The 21,487-nt window shown below is 42.4% G+C and overlaps 1 protein-coding gene across 1 annotated transcript; it reads left to right on the top strand.

Moving 5' to 3' along the window:
- The first annotated feature begins 10,921 nt into the window (after positions 1-10,921).
- On the top strand, positions 10,922-13,864 carry LOC142656659 (chemerin-like receptor 1). Its single transcript, XM_075831584.1, has 2 exons — positions 10,922-10,979; positions 12,738-13,864. The coding sequence occupies exons 1-2, from the start codon at positions 10,922-10,924 to the stop codon at positions 13,862-13,864; spliced, it is 1,185 nt and encodes a 394-aa protein (XP_075687699.1).
- The last annotated feature ends 7,623 nt before the right edge of the window (positions 13,865-21,487 follow it).

The raw sequence follows: 21,487 nt of genomic DNA, 5'->3' as shown, positions 1-21,487 counted from the left end.
CCCTGTTTACACATGTGCAGCCGACAACGATAATATTTATTGCTGCATAAACTATACGATCAGCAGATGATCGAGTGTTTTCTCGTTCATTGGCTGATTGTTGCCCTGTTTACACAGGGCAATGATCGGGAACGAGGGTTAATATGAACGCTCGTTTGCACGATCATTAGCACGTGTAAAAATGCCTTTAGGCTGCTAGTTATACTGATTTCTAGCTAATTACTCAGCCAGCCCTAGTGATGTCACCACTAAACTACATTTCCCAACTTGTGATCTTGTAAATTGTAGATTAGGTTGAAGGTTCTAGTCTGTCTGAGAAATCTCTGATGGACACATAAACCTACAGCCACTGATACTAGATCTTCAGCTGAGAGAGGGGGACTCTTTAGGTGACCTAGTGACAGAGAATTTAGCTACATAAGAGTTAGTATGGATGGCAGTGGTTGCCCTCAGACAGCTACTTCCTGCTGAAATAACTATGGACAGAAGTCTAGAACAAGTTTAGAATTAGAATCCCATCTTTAATATGCCACCAGGACCACTGTTCTAGGACATCTAGAGCCGGAGATATGGCTATTTGAAGTGATCCCCTTTCCCTCCAGCCTCCGTCTCTCACACTGTGTGAAGCAGCTTCATGCTTATAGGACAGGTCAGAGTCTGTGAGGAGGCTCCACCTCAGGAGAATCGCCGGTGTTGACGCCCACTTGTCTAGTATAGCTTCATTTGCATATTTAGAAAAAAGCTCATAACTTTTAAAATAATAAATGTTTTGGGACACGATTTTCACTATCATTATCAGTGTGACAGCGTCTATTAGATTAGCTAGGAGATAGGGCAATACTAAACTAGTGACAGATCCTCTTTAAAGAGGTTATCCCACAAATAATTTTCATCCCAAAACTATCTGAAATGTTGTTAACAGCTGTTTTAAACTAATTTGCAGTATACCTCCCAACATTTTGAATGGTCAAGGAGGGATACTTATGGTTCATAGTTTAAAAGACCAATTTTTTTTAATGCATTTATATATGCCTAAATAATCGTCATTTACATATTAGCACAAAAATAATCTGAATATAGACATTTTTAAGCTCTAAATTGCACCAAATCAGGAAATAATATACAAGTTGGGATCTGATATAAGATGCCTTGCTGGAATCTCACAGAAAAGATTCAGAAGTGCCAGGATTCTGAATAAAAATCACGTCCAGGCTGGAGGTAATGTATATTCATTATCAGGTACAGTAATGTTAGTGTTTGTGTATGTGGCTGCACATAGCGATATAACTATATCGCTATGTGCAGTGTAAATGAATGGAGAGAAGTGTATGACGCTGATTGGTCACTGATTGGTCAGCGTCATACACTCCTCTGTACAACGCCCACTTGGTCTAAAGTAAAACACGCCCACTTGGGCATTAATAAACGTATTTGCATAAAGCTAAAAATCGCTCATAAAGTGGTTTAAAATAGATCGTTTTTCAAATTAAAAAGCATTATTGTCACCTACATTACAGCGCCGATCTTCTTATGTAGGAGATAGGGCACTTATAATGTGGTGACAGAGCCTCTTTAATGATGGGACAACCCCTTAATTATTGCATTTTTTAAATATAGCAAGAAGTCCCATCTCTAAGATTTCACTTTTCTTTTTTCCCGAAGTATTGTTTCCTCTTCTGTTTTGGATATGCATTGATAACTTTAGAGTGATGGTCCTAATAATCGAAATGCTAGATATTTCCCTTCAAATTCCTCAGCAAACTACAGAGTTATGGAGCGGCATACATACCACTCCTCAATATGGATGTGCTGGCGGAGAGGAACCAGTCCCATTTTCCAGTGACCGTCAACAGTCCCACGGATCGGACCCCCTCTGATCTATCATTTATCATCTGTCTAGTGGATAGGTTATTAATGTTGATGGCAGGAATACCTCAAACCCGCTCGTACTTTCCGAGTAAATAAGGATCCTAAACACGTAACCTCCCTGGACACAATGTAGAGTTGACGTTGGATTCTGTGTTTTCTGGCAGACTCTCAGGGTATGTGCACACACACTAATTACGTCCGTAATTGACGGACGTATTTCGGCCGCAAGTCCCGGACCGAACACAGTGCAGGGAGCCGGGCTCCTAGCATCATAGTTATGTACGATGCTAGGAGTCCCTGCCTCTCCGTGGAACTACTGTCCCGTACTGAAAACATGATTACAGTACGGGACAGTTGTCCTGCAGCGAGGCAGGGACTCCTAGCATCTTACATAAGTATGATGCTAGGAGCCCGGCTCCTTGCATTGTGTTCGGTCCGGTACTTGCGGCCGAATTACGTCCGTCAATTACGGACGTAATTAGTGTGTGTGCACATACCCTTATTGTTCCATTTCTTGTGTACTTTGGAATTTCAGCATAATTTTTTAGTCAGTCTGGATATTCTTGGTTAGTACTATATTTAAGAAATTTTTATACATCACATTGGATTTCCCAGAAAGCAAATCTCCTTCTAGATCACTCTCCATATTTTAGGCAAATCTATTGTCAACATTTTTTATGCTTATTGTCGTTTATTATATAAGTTCACTGTATTATCATATTATATTATATTATATTATATACTCACCTGTCAGTCCCTGTTAGTGGAGTAAAGAGCAGAGCAGGAGGACCATGGCAGAGATTAGTGGGTAGTGGCACTGTGGCCAGCAGATTTGCATGGGCACTGTTTTAGCTTTAACGACCCTGTGGGCATTGCTATGTGACTAGAACTTTGTATACTATGTAGTTGGCACAATGTTGTGTGCAATTTTGTATGTCTAACACAATAATATGGGCAGTTGATGTTACTGTTGTGCTGTCACTACTGCTATGTGGCCAACACTGGAGGAGTAAGATGGGTGCAAAATGACATCAGACTTGCCAGCGTGCCACGTTTAAGGTGCCCAAACACATCATATGACAGTCGGCTGAACTTGCCGATTTTGGCAGAAGCGGCCAACTATCAGAAGTGTATGGGGGTGTCCCGACTTTTCTCCGACTGCATATGTCTGGGGAATAAAACTAACGGGCACATTGGATTATAACATCCCGATCCTTTGTTCCAGTAGGAGATAAGCGGCTGCCAGAGGAGTCAGGCAGTGGCTTATTCCCTTTCTCCCCATTGAATATACATTCTTACTCTTCTGAGCCGGGTGTGCATGTGTATGTGGGTATTGGGGGAATTAGCTGCCCGTCGAATGGTTGTTCAGATAACAGCAATCTTAAACATATGGACATCTTTAGGCTGGGTTCACACGTAGCGTAAATACTGCAGATTTTCCACAACGGATTTAGAAATTGACCTGCATTTCGTTTTTTTAATCCGCAGCATGTCAATTGTATTTGCGTAATCACTGGTTTTTTTTGCGGGTTTTCCCCATTGAATTCAATGTGGAGGTAAAACCCGTAACAGATAGCAGATGTTGTGATTTTTGCCGCGGAAAAGCTGCGATTGCGCCGCAAAAATCTCGACTTGGGAAAAAAAAAAATCTTACATTTATCCAGAATTTTGTGCTTCTTTGTCCAGGCTGGCCTCCTGGGAAGACATTTCACCCCATGTGACCGATGAAACATCGTCCCAGGAGGCCAGGCTGCAGGAAGGCAGAGGGACGCATCGCCATGGCTACAGGTAAGTATGAAACTTTTTTTTTTTACGATTTGTTTTCTGCAGCCGACATTCCATCTGAAAAACGGCACCACAGTTTGGTGCAGTTTTTCGGCCGGAATTCCCTGCGACGACCAGGGCGGATACGCTGTGTGCTTTTATGCAGCATATCCATCCTGTGTGAACATAGCCTTAAAGTCACTTAACTCTTCAGTGCGACCCATATTTCTAGCAATGTCTATGGAGATTACATGGCTGTGTGCTTGATTTTATGCACCTGTTTGCAATTCATTTGGGCTGAAACACGTGAACGCAATAATTAGGAGGGGTGTCCACATACTTTTGGCCATATTGTGTATGTTTATTATGAGTATTCGTAACAACAACAGATCACTTTGCAGCTTTTCTCCATCTTTCCAGGTGCCCACATCCGTCCGTGTTTCTGACCGCTGACCTTTTCATGGTTGTAAATATGTTTTTGCAATATTTCAGCCGCCGACGTTATGAGGCAAGTCCTACAACTATCCCTTAATTACATACACTTAATATTGAAATATTGGGTAAAACAGAAGATATTGAGTTAGTCCATTAAGCAGGACTCATCAGCTAAATGTCTCAGCGGAAATAGCTGATATTTGTAATAGAGTTGAAAGCAGAAAATTGTGTTTCTGGATCGTAAACCACAGAGGGAGAGATAATGTGCACATCGGATTCATCAGCAGCAGCAGAATACAGGGAACATCTCCAAGGGCGCAGGTAAAAAAAAAATTCTGCTGTTTTAAAAATTAATTCGTCATTTAGATGCTATTTGTCTATGAGCTTTCTGCATTATAATGTTCTATATGTAGATTTAATGTAAAAGAATGAAATATTAATGAGAGGTTTATTGACCGCTCGACCTTCTAAAGAAAGACAATGGACAATAAGTTCAGCAGGTGTCCACTTATAGGATATACAGACCAAGCAGGCACTTGCCTTGGGGCAGCATTTTTTTGAGGGGGGTAAAGATTTGTGTTGGTTTTATCAAACATGGAAAACTGGGTCATTTTAACAGTGTGGTTCATGGTGAGTGCCCAAATACTCTCTCTCTCTCTCTCTCTCTCTCTCTGTCTTTGTCTCTGTTCTCACTCTTCTCTCTGTCTTTGTCTCTGTTCTCACTCTTTTCTCTGTCATCTCTCACTCTCTCTCTCTCTCTCTCTCTATCTCTTTTTCTCTGCTTCTTCTCTCTCTCTTGCTCTCTATCTTTTCTTTCTCTCTCTCTCTCTCTCTCTATCTTTTTTTTCTCTTTCTCTCCCTTTCTCTCTTCTCCCTGTCTCTTTTCTCTTCTCTTCTCTATCTATACTCCCTCTGTCTCTTTTCTCTCTTCTCTTTTCTCTCTCTCTGTCTCTTGCTCTATCTCTCTATCTTCTCTATCTCTTCTCTAGGTCTCTTCTTTCAGTCTCTTCTCTCTAACTCCTCTCTCTCGCTCTCTCCTCTTCTCTCAGTCTCTTCTATTTCTCTCTCTCTTCTCTCTGTCTCTTTTCTCTCTTCTCTCTGACTCCTATCTCTCTCGCTCTCTCCTCTCTTCTCTCAGTCTCTTCTCTCTCTTCTCTCTCTCGCTCTCTCACTCTCTCTTCTCTCGGTCCCTTCTCTCTAACTCCTCTCTCTCGCTCTCTCTTCTCTCTGTCTCTTCTCTTAGTGTCTTCTCTCTAACTCCTCTCTCTCTCTCTCCTCTCTTCTCTCAGTCTCTTCTATTTCTCTCTCTCTCTCTCTCTCTTCCCCTTCTCTCTAGATATAATTGGGGCAACTAATGGTGATATTACTATGTGTAGTTTTCTAGGACTGTTAATAAGCCTTCTACCTTCATCTATTATCACAATGCACAGTTAGGCTGGGTTCACACAACCTATTTTCAGACGTATTGGAGCCGTTTTCTCATAGACTCCAATGAAAACAGCTCCAAAAACGGCCGTAAAAAACGCTGCGAAAACGCCGCAAAAAACGCCGCGAAAAACGTGAGTTGCTCAAAAAACGTCTGAAAATCGAGGGCTGTTTTCCCTTGAAAACAGCTCCGTATTTTCAGACGTTTTTGGTCACTACATGTGAACATACCCTGAGTGATATAGCAAGATCAGCTCTGCTACCTCTGTACTTGCCTTAATATTGGATTGATACAAAATATAAAAAAGTAAAAACAAATTTAAGAAAAGAGCTGATTTGTAAATCTAGTTTAGTAGTTGTACAGATGTAGCAGAGCTAGATATGCTATGTTACTATTTATTTCTTGCACTTATTTTACCTGCAGTCCTATGTAAAGCTACATTGTGCCAAGAGACAAAATCTGCTTTGCTATTTCAACACTTGCTATAATATGGGCTTGACACTAAATATAAAAAAAAGTAAAGGAAAAGATTAAAAACAGAACTGACATGTCCATCTAGTCTGCTGATAATACAGATGTAGCAGTGTTGAATTTGTCAGCTACTTGTTGTTTGTGCGTTCCCCAGAGTATTATGTAAAACCATATTGCAAAATCAGGATGACTTGTACCAAATGAGAAAATCAGCTCTGCTACATCTGCACCAGTGGAGGTGGATCACTATAAATGTTTACTTACTGGTAATTGTAATAAAGCTCGATGTCTAATGTAGTTATAATGATATTAATAAGCTAATCGCTACATAGCTGTCAGCCAGATGTAAGCCAGGGTCACTTATCCTCATTGGCTATTGTGTATGTGCCGCTACTGGGCAGCCAAATATTCCTTAATATTTCATAGTGTATACCGGAGGATGGGGGAAATCAAAGAGACAAATACAGTTCAGGGATTGGGAATGATTCACATCTTGTCCGTCTTGCCCCCTCAATACATCACTAGATAAAGGATTCCTATTGGACAGTTCTGTTTTGTGTAGAGCTACAGTGGATATAAAAAAGTCTACACACCCCAATGCCAGGTGTTTGTCATGTCAAAAAATCAGTCCAAGATGAATCATTTCAGAACTTTTTCCACCCTGAGGGTATGTTCACACGGCAACACCAATTACGTCTGAAATTACAGAGCTGTTTTCAGTCGCAAACAGCTCCTGAATTTCAGACGTAATTGCATGTACTCGCGTTTTGTGGGGCGTCTTTTACGGACGTAATTGGCGCTGCTATTCATTGGAGTCAATGAAAAACGGCTCCAATTACGTCCCAAGAAGTGACATGCACTTCTTTGAGGCGGGCGTCTCTTTACGCGCAGTCTTTAGACAACGGTTTGGAGACGTTTTTTCGGGCGTAATTCGAGGCGTAAAACGCCGGAATTACGTCCGTAAATAGGGCGTGTGAACATACCCTAAAAGTGTAGCTAAACGTTCGGCAAACTTCTGACATGTCATAGTGACATGTCAGAAGTTTGGATTGGTGGGGGTCCGAGCACTGAGACCCCCACCAATAGCTATAACGAAGCAGCTGAAGCACACGTGTGAGCGTTCAGTTGCTTCGTTTCTGTTCGTTTTTTTCCGGAAAGCCGATGTATCGGAGTACGGGCTCATAGACTTTCTATTGAATCCGTACACGGATACATTTATTTCCGGAAAAAGCCGAACAGACACAAAGCAGCTGAGCGCTCACACGTGTGCTTCAGCTGCTTTGTTCTAGTGATTGGTGGGGGTCTCAGTGCTCGGACCCCCACCAATCCAAACTTCTGACAGGTCCCTATGACATGTCAGAAGTTTGCCGAATGTTTAGGTACACTTTAATGTCACCTATAATCTGTACATTTCTATTGAAAAACAAACTGAAATCTTTTAGGGTGGAAAAATAAAAATAAAGAACAAAAATAATGTGGTTGCATAAATCTCCACACCATGCTCCATAATGCTGCCTCCACCATGCTCCATAATGCTGCCTCCACCATGCTCCATAATGCTGCCTCCACCATGCTCCATAATGCTGCCTTCACCATGCTCCATAATGCTGCCTTCACCATGCTCCATAATGCTGCCTCCACCATGCTCCATAATGCTGCCTCCACCATGCTCCATAATGCTGCCTCCACCAAGCTCCATAATGCTGCCTCCACCATGCTTCATAATGCTGCCTCCACCGTGCTCCATAATGCTGCCTCCACCATGCTCCATAATGCTGCCTCCACCATGCTCCATAATGCTGCCTCCACCATGCTCCATAATGCTGCCTCCACCAAGCTCCATAATGCTGCCTCCACCATGCTCCATAATGCTGCCTCCACCGCGCTCCATAATGCTGCCTCCACCATGCTCCATAATGCTGCCTCCACCATGCTCCATAATGCTGCCTCCACCATGCTCCATAATGCTGCCTCCACCATGCTTCATAATGCTGCCTCCACCATGCTCCATAATGCTGCCTCCACTATGCTTCATAATGCTGCCTCCACCATGCTCCATAATGCTGCCTCCACCATGCCTTATAATGCTGCCTCCACCAAGCTCCATAATGCTGCCTCCACCAAGCTCCATAATGCTGCCTCCACCAAGCTCCATAATGCTGCCTCCACCATGCTTCATAATGCTGCCTCCACCGTGCTCCATAATGCTGCCTCCACCATGCTCCATAATGCTGCCTCCACCATGCTCCATAATGCTGCCTCCACCATGCTCCATAATGCTGCCTCCACCAAGCTCCATAATGCTGCCTCCACCATGCTCCATAATGCTGCCTCCACCGCGCTCCATAATGCTGCCTCCACCATGCTCCATAATGCTGCCTCCACCATGCTCCATAATGCTGCCTCCACCAAGCTCCATAATGCTGCCCCCACCATGCTTCATAAAGGGGTTTTCCAGTCACTAAAAATTGATGGCCTATCCTCAGGATAAGAGATCAATATCTGATCGATAGGAGTCCGACTCCCGCCACCCCTGCCGATCAGCTGTTTTGAAAGGGTTGCAGCGTTTGTACGAGAGCTGCTTCCCCTTCATTCCCGTCACTGGTCACAGTGTGAATCGCAGATACACTTGTAGCGGCGGTTCACAATATTACAGCCTTCTCACATTGAAGTGAAAGGTAGAAGGCTGTATTTCTGGGAAACGCCACTACAAGTGTGTCGGCGATACACAGTATGAGCAGTAAAGGAAATGAAGAGGAAGCAGCGCTCGTAGGAGCATTGCAGCCCCTTCAAAACAGCTAATTGGTGGGGGTGACGGTAGTCGGACCCCAACCGATCAAATATTGTTTACCTATCCTGAGGCTAAGCCACCATTTTTTAGGGACTGGAAAACCCCTTTCATTTAATATTGGAATAAATATTGTTTATATTATATATTACTTATTTCTCTTCCTTAGAGAGGTCCTGTGGTTGTAGGTAAATAGCAGAACACATGTAGGACTGATACATCAAAGACAGTGCAGCTTTAGGGGGGCACTAAGGTTGCTGCGGCACCATGGACAGAACAAGCTCTTTTGGTGCCCTAAGCAAATCACTACACCTCTTACATTATACCAGCATAAAAAGATGATCAAAATACGAGTGTGAATAAGTAATTAAATTATTTAAAAAATACAGAGAACTTGAATCTATGTAAATAGTAGCCTGCTGCCGGCCTGCAAGATCATTCCATATAATCCAGTTCATTGGTCAGCTAGAAATTTTGCTTGTCCTGTGTATTTACCTTTGGATTGTCTTATTATTTTGACTCCATAGAAGAGGAGGAGGTTGTTTGGTAAGGCAGGATATTAATTCCAGTGCAACACTATGTTTATTTTGATTTGCTATCAGGGGTGTCAAGATAATATCCACCATTCTGTTTTTAGGTCCAAACTAAATTATGGGCAATTCCGGTCTTTAAAAATTGTGTGCAGATGGTTTAACCGCAGTAGGATTAGTCACTTAATAATGTACTGTCTGTAGCTAAAATGCTTCTGTAACCTGTCTCACATGCAATCACATGACGATGCTCCTGGTGTTTTATGTCCTTTTCGGGTGATCGGCAGTAACTCTTTCAGCACCCTGGACAGTGAATTCCGATCAGAATATAGAGCAACCTGTAAAAAAAAGACGTTCATACTTACCGAGAACTTCCTGCTTCCTCCAGTCCGGTCTCCCGGCCGTTGCCTTGGTGACGCGTCCCTCTCGACATCCGGCCCAACACCCCTGGATGACGTTTGAGCCCATGTGACCGCTGCAGCCAATCACAGGCCAATCACATGCTGCAGCGGTCACATGGACTGCCGCGTCATCCAGGGATGTCGGGCTGGATGTCAAGAGAGGGACGCGTCACCAAGGCAACGGCCGGGTAAGTATGAATTTCTTTTACTTTTACCTCGGAAAGGGCTGCCCCTTCTCTCTATCCTGCACTGATAGAGAGAAGGGGCTGCCGATTAGTGCAGTGCAATTTTGCATCGAAAACGTGCCCGTAAATACAGGTGGAATACTGGTGACCCCGGAAACATATTTACGGGCACGGGTTCGTAAATACTGGTGCAAAACGGGTCGAATACGTGTGACACCGGACCCATATTTACGCCAGTATTTACGGGTGGGAAAAAATACGGTCGTGTGCATGAGGCTTTACATAAGCATTCTCCCACAGACATATGTGTGAATACACACCTATGTCTGATGGGACAATAAATATTAAATATACATACATATGTATACATATACATATATATATATATATATATCTACATCCATGTAAACGTATATAAAGATACATTAAACACTTCCCTTTACAGACACCATAGCAGTCGTGTGATACTCTATGGTACAGTTACAGCAAGGCATGCACTGTCTTTAAAGGGTAACTAAACTTTCAGAAAACTTCTGATATGTTATAGTGACATGTCAGAAGTTTTGATCAGTGGGGGTCCGAGCACTGAGACCCCCACCGATCGATAAAACAAAGCGGCAGAAGCACTCGGGTGAGCGCTGAGCAACTTGGTTTCTGATTGGCTTTTCTTGGAAAGCTGAGTAGTGGGTGTACAGGCTCAATAGAAAGTCTATAGGCTCATACACCTACTGCTCGGCTTTCCGAGAAAAACTTCTAACATGTCACTATGACATGTCAGAAGTTTTCTGGAAGTTTGGTTACCGTTTAAATAATATATAAATCCACAGAATTGCTCTGTGTCTTGTCATAAGGGGGAAAGTAAAGTCAAACATTTCCCCATAAATATATATGATAGTTGGCAGATCTCATTGATATCAGTAGGATCTACATACAGTTATTTAGTGTGTATATTCAGCTTATAGCGACGGTCTGTCTTACTTTAGATATGATGTCAGGGCTGAATAGGATAAGGCTTGTGGATGTTGGTCACTACCACAATCCTGGCAGAAATCATGGTGACGGATATCTCTGTGACTTTCAGACTTCAGTTTCCCTCCGGTGACAATATGGGTAAAGCCATTATCTAAGACTGTGCCAACACCTGTAAGGGTATGTGCACACGCTAGCTGGCTTTTACGTCTGAAATTACAGACTGTTTTCAGGAGAAAACAGCTGCCTCGTTTCAGACGTAAAAGCTCCTTTGACGCCCGTAATCTTGAGCTGTTCTTCATTGAATTCAATGAAAAACGGCTCAAATTACGTTTCAAAGAAGTGTCCTGCACTTCTTTGACGAGGCAGTCATTTTACGCGTCGTCGTTTGACAGCTGTCAAACGACGACGCGTAAATGACAGGTTGTCGGCACAGTACGTCGGCAAACCCATTCAAATGAATGGGCAGATGTTTGCCGACGTATTGGAGCCGTATTTTCAGGCGTAAATCTAGGCATAATACGCCTCGTTTACGCCTGAAAATAGGTCGTGTGAACCCAGCCTTATATACGTCAGAACAGTTTCAAGAATGTCACCACTTTATAAGTGCGCTGTCTCCTACATCATCTGATCGGTGCTGTAATGTAGATAAGGCTGGGTTCACACGAGCACATTAACGTCCGTAATGGACGGACGTATTTCGGCCGGAAGTCCCGGACCGAACTCAGTGCAGGGAGCCGGGCTCCTAGCATCATAGTTATGTACGATGCTAGGAGTCCCTGCCTCTCCGTGGAACTACTGTCCTGTACTGAAAACATGATTACAGTACAGGACAGTTGTCCTGCAGCGAGGCAGGGACTCCTAGCATCGTACATAACTATGATGCTAGGAGCCCGGCTCCCTGCACTGTGTTCGGTCCGGGTCTTCCGGCCGAAATACGTTCCGTACATTACGGACGTAACATGCTCGTGTGAACCCAGCCTAACAGTAGTTTTTATTTTGAAAAACTATCATTTTTGAGCAAATTATTAGCAATTTTAGATTTATGCTAATTAGTTCTTAATGACCAACTGGCCGTTTTTTTACTTTTTACCAAGTGGGCGTTGTACAGAGAAGTGTATGACGGTGACCAATCAGTGACCAATCAGCATCATACACTTCTCTTCATTCCAGCCCAGCTTCTTTCACTGCACAGCATGATCTCGCGAGATCTCGCGAGATCATGCTGTGACGGGACTTCCTCCCACATGTCCTTCACCGGAGCGATGGAAGAGTCAACAGACTTCGCCTCCAGCCGTGCCAAGACGTTTATCAGAATCTGCAGCGGCTGGAGGCGATGTCTGTTCAGTCTTCCACGGCTCAGATGAAGAACCTGTGGATGTGACGTCACCAAATGTGCCAAGCGGGAACATTTGGTGATGTCATTCACCAGCTCCTGCCGATTCTCCCCATTATAAAGCAAAGGGTTGGACGAGGGCCCACAAAAGAAATGGGTAATAAGTATATATTTTTTTAATGTTTTTCAATCCCATCAGTTGTTACCAAATCCTATGAGGGCCTATCTTGACTAAGTTAGCAGCATTACTTGACAAATGTTAGAAAACCGAAATGTAGCTAAAAAAAGAAATGTCTTTGATGGCCCGCGCTGACATTCATTTTTTGACTGTGCCATTTTGGGTGGGGTTGTTCTTGAGCACTCAATGGGACCATGGCGTTCATGCTTCTTTAACACCATAGAAAACATTTGGTTACTCACTGGGTAAGATATCCATAGTACATAAGTTATGAATTCCTGAGACACATGTGAATTAAAGGGTGTGAATACTTTTACTGTTTCCATATACGTTACCAATGACAGAAAGTGACAAAATCTTATGAATGTGTTTTTTTATTTTTCAGGATCTAAGACTGGAAAAATGGTGTTCCCTGATCTCTGTTACGCCATTGTGGATATACGACGTCTCCTGGAATACTATCCCTCTTACTCAACTGGCCTTCAGTACTTCAATTTTGTGGCATCCATTATAACCTGCCTTGTGGGATTGCTGGGGAATGCAGTTGTCATCTGTTTTATTGGATTTATCATGAAGAAAAAACACAAGTCTAAATATTGGTTTCTGAATTTGGCCATTGCTGATTTCTCCTCACTCCTGATATTGCCCTTTCATGCCGTTGCAGTTCATAAGGGCACTTGGCCATTCGGGCATCACATGTGTAAACTTTTTCTCTTCTCTTTCTGCGTTAATATGTACGCCAGTATTTTTATTCTTAGCGCCTTAAATATTGCTAGATTCTTGTCTGTAGCACACCCAATGTTTCACCTCAAATTGATGTCCCAACGCTTCTCTTTTTGGACCTGTTTTTTCATATGGTTTTTTACCATATTGTCCAGCCTCCCCGTGTTCTACTTTGGAGGTGAAGCGAAAATTGGAAAAGTCATACTATGCAGTTACTTGGATAATGAGATCTTTGGTAATGTAGAATTCAACACCGGGTATAATGTGAGTAGTGAGAACACCACAAGAGACTTCTTAGCCTCGGACATCTACACCAATTTCAGCCCCTTCTTCCAGCGCTGCTCATCTGACACATGTTGTGGTGGCAAAGAGACATTTCAGTTTTGGGAGCATTTGATATTTACGTCAAAGTGGTTTTTGATACCTTTCCTAGTCGTTGGTTATTTTATTCCCCTGGGCATTGTAATCATTTGTAATATAACGATAGTAGTGCACGTGAGAAAATCCAAGACGGTAAATGCCCACAGGCTCTATCGAATTGTACTCGTGATCGTCATGGTGTATTTTATAACATGGACTCCATTAATCACAGCATATATTGTGTTACTCATCTCTGCTTTCAATATGAACCTTATAGTCATGATGAACGTTCTTCAATTCATGCCACTCTTGATCAACATTGCCTACACAAACAGCTGCTTGAACCCAGTTGTGTATGTGTTAAGCGGTGGGCGGATGCGAACGGGACTTTTTGATTTCATAAGTAGCATCAGAAATAGCTGCAAATGAATGGACAATAGGACACTATATCATCCGGATACACTACACTCCCATAGAATGACGACCAACCATATGTGAGATTTACCTAATGACCAAATCAAAGTCAACTGTACTGCCTTATTCCTGTTGTGTCCTCCATTGCCCTCCTTTTGAATTGGCAACTAAGATGTAAAATTTAATTTCTTTGACTATGCATGTGAATAAAAATATCCATCCGCATAGCTGGGCCGTATGGTTGGCAGAAGAAGTGTCTTTTTTGGGCATGACAAGAGTAGATTGAGAAATCTTAACACTGGAGACACTGGCCATCAACAAAGAAAGTTCACAATGGTAATTGTTGTGATAACGTCTTAATGGTAATTGTTGTGATGATGTCACAGGGGTGATTGTTGTGATGATGTCACAGGGATGATTGTTGTGATGATGTCCTGATGGTGATTATTTGGATGATGCCACAATAGTGATTGTTGTGATGATGTCACGATGGTGAGTGTTGTGATTATGTTATAATGATGACTGTTGTGATGATGTCACAATGGCGATTGCTGTCGAGATCTCACAATGGTGATTGTTGTGATGATGTCAAAGTGATGATTGTTGTGATGTCACAATGGTGATTTCTGTCAAGATGTTGCAATGGTGATTTCTGTCATAATGTCACAATGATGATTGTTGTGATGTCACAATATTGATTGTTGTGGTGATGTCACAATGATAATTGTTGTCATGATGTTGCACTGGTGATTGTTGTGAAGTTGTCCCAATGGGGATTGTTGTGATGATGTCACAATGGTGATTTCTGTCGGGATGTTGCAATGGTCATTGTTGTGATGATGTCAAAATGATGATTATTGTTATGATGACATAATGATGATTGTTGTGATGATGTGTTGTCATAATGATGATTGTTGTGATCAGATCACAATTGTGATTGTTGTGGTGATGTCACAATGGTGATTTCTGTCATGATGTTGTAATGGTCATTGTTGTGATGATGTCCCAATGGGGATTGTTGTGATGATGTCACAATGTGATTGCTGTGGTGATGTCTAAATTTTTATTGTTGTGATGATGTCGCAATGGTGATTGTTGTGAATGAAAGCACTTATCGGTTTGCTTAAAGAGTTTGCTTTATTCCCAGAAACAGCACCACTTTTGTCCATTGGCTGTGTTTGGTATTGCAGCTCATTCAAGTGGATAGGGCTGAGCTGTAATATCAGACACAGCCCATGGACAAGAGGGGCACTGTTTCTAGGAAAAAGTAGCCATGTTATTATTGTAAGCTCATACAACCCCTTTAACTATATTTCTTTCCATTGGGCAAGTGGTCATGCATGTCGTCACATTCTCCAGTTAAACTATTACCAGAACCAATTCATTCTTAACAGGTCCAAAGCTGCTAGCCATAGGTGTTAATCAACTGCCAATGCAAAACCAATACTAGGCCATTGGAAAATACTAACTATTAAATTACGTCGATGGGACAAATCGACATTGCTGTAAAAAAGGGAAGTTTTACCAAAAATACAGTGGTAGCCAGGGACCTCATGTATTATGGAGAAGAAAAACAGTCTTTGCCAATAACAACTAATTCAAGTTCTGCTTTTACTTCTAAATTTCACAGGAAACAAAGATGTGGTCACTGATTAGTTGCTATGTACATAAGAGCTATTTTTTCTAACTTTTAACCCAGGAGGCCTACTATTTAGGATTGGACTGGCCAACTGGAGTAATAGAGGATTATCTGGTAGACCCATGCTTTGAAACAAAAATGGGTCCCAATGGTCCAGCAGAAGACAACTCCATTCGGAGCTGACTCTCTGTTCTCTATAGTTGAAGGATGGGTCTTAAGAATCATTTTTGCTGATGGGCAAAAGAAACCCCAGCCCAATAATACTACTGTTTTTCCTTTGCACTGTCCATCACAGTCCCACCTTTAACTAGACTAGATGTTAAGCTTGGTGCAAAACCTATGGAAGCCACAGGTACGGATCTAAACCTTTAATATCGTACCAGTACTACACCTCAATATCTTCACCCTTCATTAAATGACAAGTTCTTCATCTTTACCCCAGCCATCATAATCGCTGTCCCACTCTGATTTCTATAGAGATTATAAGCATATCATCAACTATATCCATAAGAATCATTGTATGACTGTTTTCCATGGAAACTTCCATAATATTTTCTAAATAAAAACAATCTAATAAAACCACAAGCGGAAAATCATTCAGATATGTTGTAATGACGGGGTAGGGAGACAGACAGGTGAGCCCTAATCTACCCGCCACTCAGTCCCTGCCTACTTGCAACGACCCATCCTAGGCGACGGGGTACAACTGGGCGACGGTCCCTAAGCTCAGTAAGTGCAAGACAGACAAACAGACAAGGGTACACAGAAGCTAGGGAAACGGGGCAGCTGCCCACGGAGACACCGTGAGCAACAAGAGTAGTGAACAAGCCGAGTCAAACCTGGAGTGAACGAGGTACAAAACGCTGAGCAGGAGAGTGGTCAGAAAGCCAAGGTCTATAACAAGCAGAGGATCAGTAGTACAAGCAGCAGCAGCAAGGCCAGGAAACAAGCAGAACAGAATTACAAGCAAAGGAGGAACAGGAAAGGCAGGTATAAATAGACAGTGGGCGGGAGCTAGCTCCGTCTGGCCAGGCTGTGATAGGCTCTCCCACTCCTAAGCCTGCCATCCTGAGTGGTGGAAGATGGAGTCAGTCTCACAGACATAGGAGCAGGTGCAGACTGATTGCCCACGGGCGTCGACACAGAAGCTGTGTCTGGCAAATCCTTTACAGTACCCCCCCTTTTATGAGGGGCCACCGGACCCTTTCTGGGTGGACCTGGTTTATTGGGGAAACGAAGGTGGAAACCTGGAGTGAACGAGGTACAAAACGCTGAGCAGGAGAGTGGTCAGAAAGCCAAGGTCTATAACAAGCAGAGGATGAGTAGTACAAGCAGCAGCAGCAAGGCCAGGAAACAAGCAGAGCAGAATCACAAGCAAAGGAGGAACAGGAAAGGCAGGTATAAATAGACAGTGGGCGGGAGCTAGCTCCGTCTGGCCAGGCTGTGATAGGCTCTCCCACTCCTAAGCCTGCCATCCTGAGTGGTAGAAGATGGAGTCAGTCTCACAGACATAGGAGCAGGTGCAGACTGATTGCCCACGTGCGTCGACACAGAAGCTGTGTCTGGCAAATCCTTTACATATGTAGAACATCCACTTAACAGAAAGTATGATGTACACCACAATGCTTGCAATTATGTTATCTACAAGTCATGTGATTTTATTCCTAAAAATTGGGCCTTAAGTTTAGAGAATTTTTGGAATTCCCCTTAAAATTGGGCAATGCTGAATTAATTCCAATTGGTTTACAGTGAGTTTGTGCTGAACGTACAGAACCCTATTACCATGTATTACCTGGCTCAAGGAGTGTAATATGTAACGTTGTCACCGCCTATTCATTTATAAATGTAACCTGGGTTATTTCTTACCCTCTTCGAGCTCCTGAAGTTCTGTATGTGAGGGCTCCGAGTTTATTGGTGCAATAGCTGTAATAGCTGGATACACAGGAATGGTTGGTATGGACATAGCAATTAGTGCAAATGTCGTCGTTATACATCTATAGATTACTAGAATAATTATTCATCAGATAATGAGCCTGCATTCCCCATTATCTATAGAAACAGATAAGTTATTGTAATGTATGACATTCTACTGTTTCTACTTATCCAAAGAATAAATAATAGATAGCTTGTAGATAGAAAGAAAGATAGACATATAGATAGACAGACAGACAGACAAGAGATAGATAGATAGATAGATAGATAGATAGATAGATAGATAGATAGATAGATAGATAGATAGATAGATAGATAGATAGATAGATAGATAGATAGATAGATAGATAGATAGATAGATAGATATGAGATAGATAGATAGATAGATAGATAGATAGATAGATAGATAGATAGATAGATAGATAGATAGATAGATAGATAGATAGATAGATATGAGATAGATAGATAGATAGATAGATAGATAGATAGATAGATAGATAGATAGATAGATAGATAGATAGATAGATAGATAGATAGATAGATAGATACCGTGTTTCCCCGATAGTAAGACACCCCCGATTGTAAGACGTATCGGGGGTTTCAGGGGGGTCGGCTAATATAAGCCGTACCCCGAAAGTAAGACATATGTCTTACTTTCGGGGAAACACGGGGGTATTGCCGCCTCCTGCCCACTTCCGCGCCGCCCCCCTCTCCATACGTCACCCCCAGCACTTGTCAATGCCGCCTCCTCCTTAAAACCCGAGCCATAGACTTTTTACGGCTCGGGTTTTAACTTGCTGCCCGCGCGATCGGGCAGCTGAATGTCGGGTCTCCGGATGTCAGTGACTGCCGGGGACCCTGAGGAGAGGATAGAAGCAGCTTTAGCTGCTTCTGTCTTCTCCGATGTGTTTTTACACAGCGTTCAATGAACGCTGTGTATAGGAATAGAGACAGCAGCAGCGGCGCTGTCTCTATTCCTCCCGGTGATCATGTGACAGGTCACATGATCGCCGGGTCCCGTTAGTGACAGACTGCTGCTGGGTCTAACAAGACCCAGCACAGCCCTATTAGTGACAATCGTCACTATGAGAGGGCTGATTTCCCCTGTAACTGGGGCTGCTGTGCAGCCCCAGTTACAGTGGAAAAACATGGTGTAAAAGAAAGAAAAAAATATATATAAAGTTCCCCAAAGGTCTTTTTTGACCTTTGAGGGACAGACCATAGTAATAAAAAAATAATAAATAATAAAGTAAAGTGCAAAAAATTCGACAATTTTTTTCTAATATAAGACATACCCCAAAAGTAAGACATAGTGGGGCTTTTGGGGATAAAAAGAAAGTAAGACACTGTCTTACTTTCGGGGAAACACGGTAGATAGATAGATAGATAGATAGATAGATAGATAGATAGATAGATAGATAGATAGATAGATAGATAGATAGATAGATAGATAGATAGATAGATAGATAGATAGATAGATAGATAGATAGATAGATAGATATGAGATAGATAGATAGATAGATAGATAGATAGATAGATAGATAGATAGATAGATAGATAGATAGATAGATAGATAGATAGATAGATAGATAGATAGATAGATATGAGATAGATAGATAGATAGATAGATAGATAGATAGATAGATAGATAGATAGATAGATAGATAGATAGATAGATAGATAGATAGATAGATACCGTGTTTCCCCGATAGTAAGACACCCCCGATTGTAAGACGTATCGGGGGTTTCAGGGGGGTCGGCTAATATAAGCCGTACCCCGAAAGTAAGACATATGTCTTACTTTCGGGGAAACACGGGGGTATTGCCGCCTCCTGCCCACTTCCGCGCCGCCCCCCTCTCCATACGTCACCCCCAGCACTTGTCAATGCCGCCTCCTCCTTAAAACCCGAGCCATAGACTTTTTACGGCTCGGGTTTTAACTTGCTGCCCGCGCGATCGGGCAGCTGAATGTCGGGTCTCCGGATGTCAGTGACTGCCGGGGACCCTGAGGAGAGGATAGAAGCAGCTTTAGCTGCTTCTGTCTTCTCCGATGTGTTTTTACACAGCGTTCAATGAACGCTGTGTATAGGAATAGAGACAGCAGCAGCGGCGCTGTCTCTATTCCTCCCGGTGATCATGTGACAGGTCACATGATCGCCGGGTCCCGTTAGTGACAGACTGCTGCTGGGTCTAACAAGACCCAGCACAGCCCTATTAGTGACAATCGTCACTATGAGAGGGCTGATTTCCCCTGTAACTGGGGCTGCTGTGCAGCCCCAGTTACAGTGGAAAAACATGGTGTAAAAGAAAGAAAAAAATATATATAAAGTTCCCCAAAGGTCTTTTTTGACCTTTGAGGGACAGACCATAGTAATAAAAAAATAATAAATAATAAAGTAAAGTGCAAAAAATTCGACAATTTTTTTCTAATATAAGACATACCCCAAAAGTAAGACATAGTGGGGCTTTTGGGGATAAAAAGAAAGTAAGACACTGTCTTACTTTCGGGGAAACACGGTAGATAGATAGATAGATAGATAGATAGATAGATAGATAGATAGATAGATAGATAGATAGATAGATAGATAGATAGATAGATAGATAGATAGATAGATAGATAGATAGATAGATAGATAGATAGATAGATAGCACTTTATAAAAAATTGTGAGTACAGGCCCAAGGAATAAGACTCAATATCCAGACAATTTACAAAATAAATCACTCCAGTAATGATCAAAATGAATCCTTTTATTTGCCCATCTGTTACATGTCATGTTTCAGCCGTCTTTTCAGAAATAGTATCCATAGGTAATTATCAGACATTTAACAATTAAGTACATGATAGAATGAGTAATATAAAAAAAAACTTCAAATAAATTTCAGAGTGCAACATAATATATCCATACATATAATGAATATATCAATTAACGTCAATGCATGATACAAGGGATATACATATTTCACTGAACAGTTACATCAGAGTGATATGAATTAATAACAGATTAGATCAAGAGGACTCCCCCGCGTGAAATTCAATATATCATTATTGATCTCAAAGTCGAGGACCTCCGTATGTCCAGAGTCTCGGCTTGCACCGCGCCACACTGCGCATGTCAATACAGAAATTGTAAGCATACTGCGCATAATCACATCCATGCACCTACGCATGAGAACAGCCGCTCACCATGTATAATCCTGCACACCTGCTAGATTAAAGGGGTATTCCCTTCTTAGACATTTATGGCATATCCACCGGATATGCTGTAAATGTCTGATAGATCCAGCCCACCTATTTTGAGAACAAGGGGCCCCTGACCACCTCCCTGCATCCAGGCGGAGACTAACTAAATATATCTCTGGTTCCTATCAGTCCATATTTCCCCACACTTATCATGGTGATAGAATAAAGGAATCATAAAGTAGTTGTCAGGTTTAGAAAATTCATTTTCATACACCCTATTAGGATAATATGAATTAATACATGGGGTTCAGGATCCTTATCTCTTTGCCAGTGGAGTGAAGAGTGGTTACAAAGAGTGTATCTTCCTCTGGAGAACCTGTCCTGTCGACAACACATCAATTTGAATGTGCAATGTGTAATGCTTAGGGTATGTTCACACGAGGGCTTCCGTTACGGCTGAAATTACGGGGATGTTTCAGCCTGAAAACATCCCCGTAATTTCAGCCGTACCGGCATGTGCAGGTGCTTGAACGCCGCATCCATTACGGACGTATTTGGCGCTGCTATTCATTGGAGTCAATGAATAACGGCTCCAATTACGGCCAAAGAAGTGACAGGTCACTTCTTTGACGCGGGCGTCTATTTACGCGCCGTCATTTGACAGCGGCGCGTAAATTACGCCTCGTGTGAACAGACAAACGTCTGCCCATTGCTTTCAATGGGCAGATGTTTGTCAGCGCTATTGAGGCGCTATTTTCGGATGTAATTCAGGGCAAAAACGCCCGAATTACGTCCGTAAATAGGCCGTGTGAACATACCCTTAATTTCCCCTGTAGTGGTGCTGCAGGCAAATTGAACCCTTAGTGGTAGGTTTCCCCACAGATT

Source organism: Rhinoderma darwinii, chromosome 6 (assembly GCF_050947455.1).
Source record: "Rhinoderma darwinii isolate aRhiDar2 chromosome 6, aRhiDar2.hap1, whole genome shotgun sequence".
Classification (NCBI taxonomy): domain Eukaryota; kingdom Metazoa; phylum Chordata; class Amphibia; order Anura; family Rhinodermatidae; genus Rhinoderma; species Rhinoderma darwinii.
Note: the sequence above shows the minus strand (reverse complement) of the source record. Positions and strands in the feature narration are given on the sequence as shown.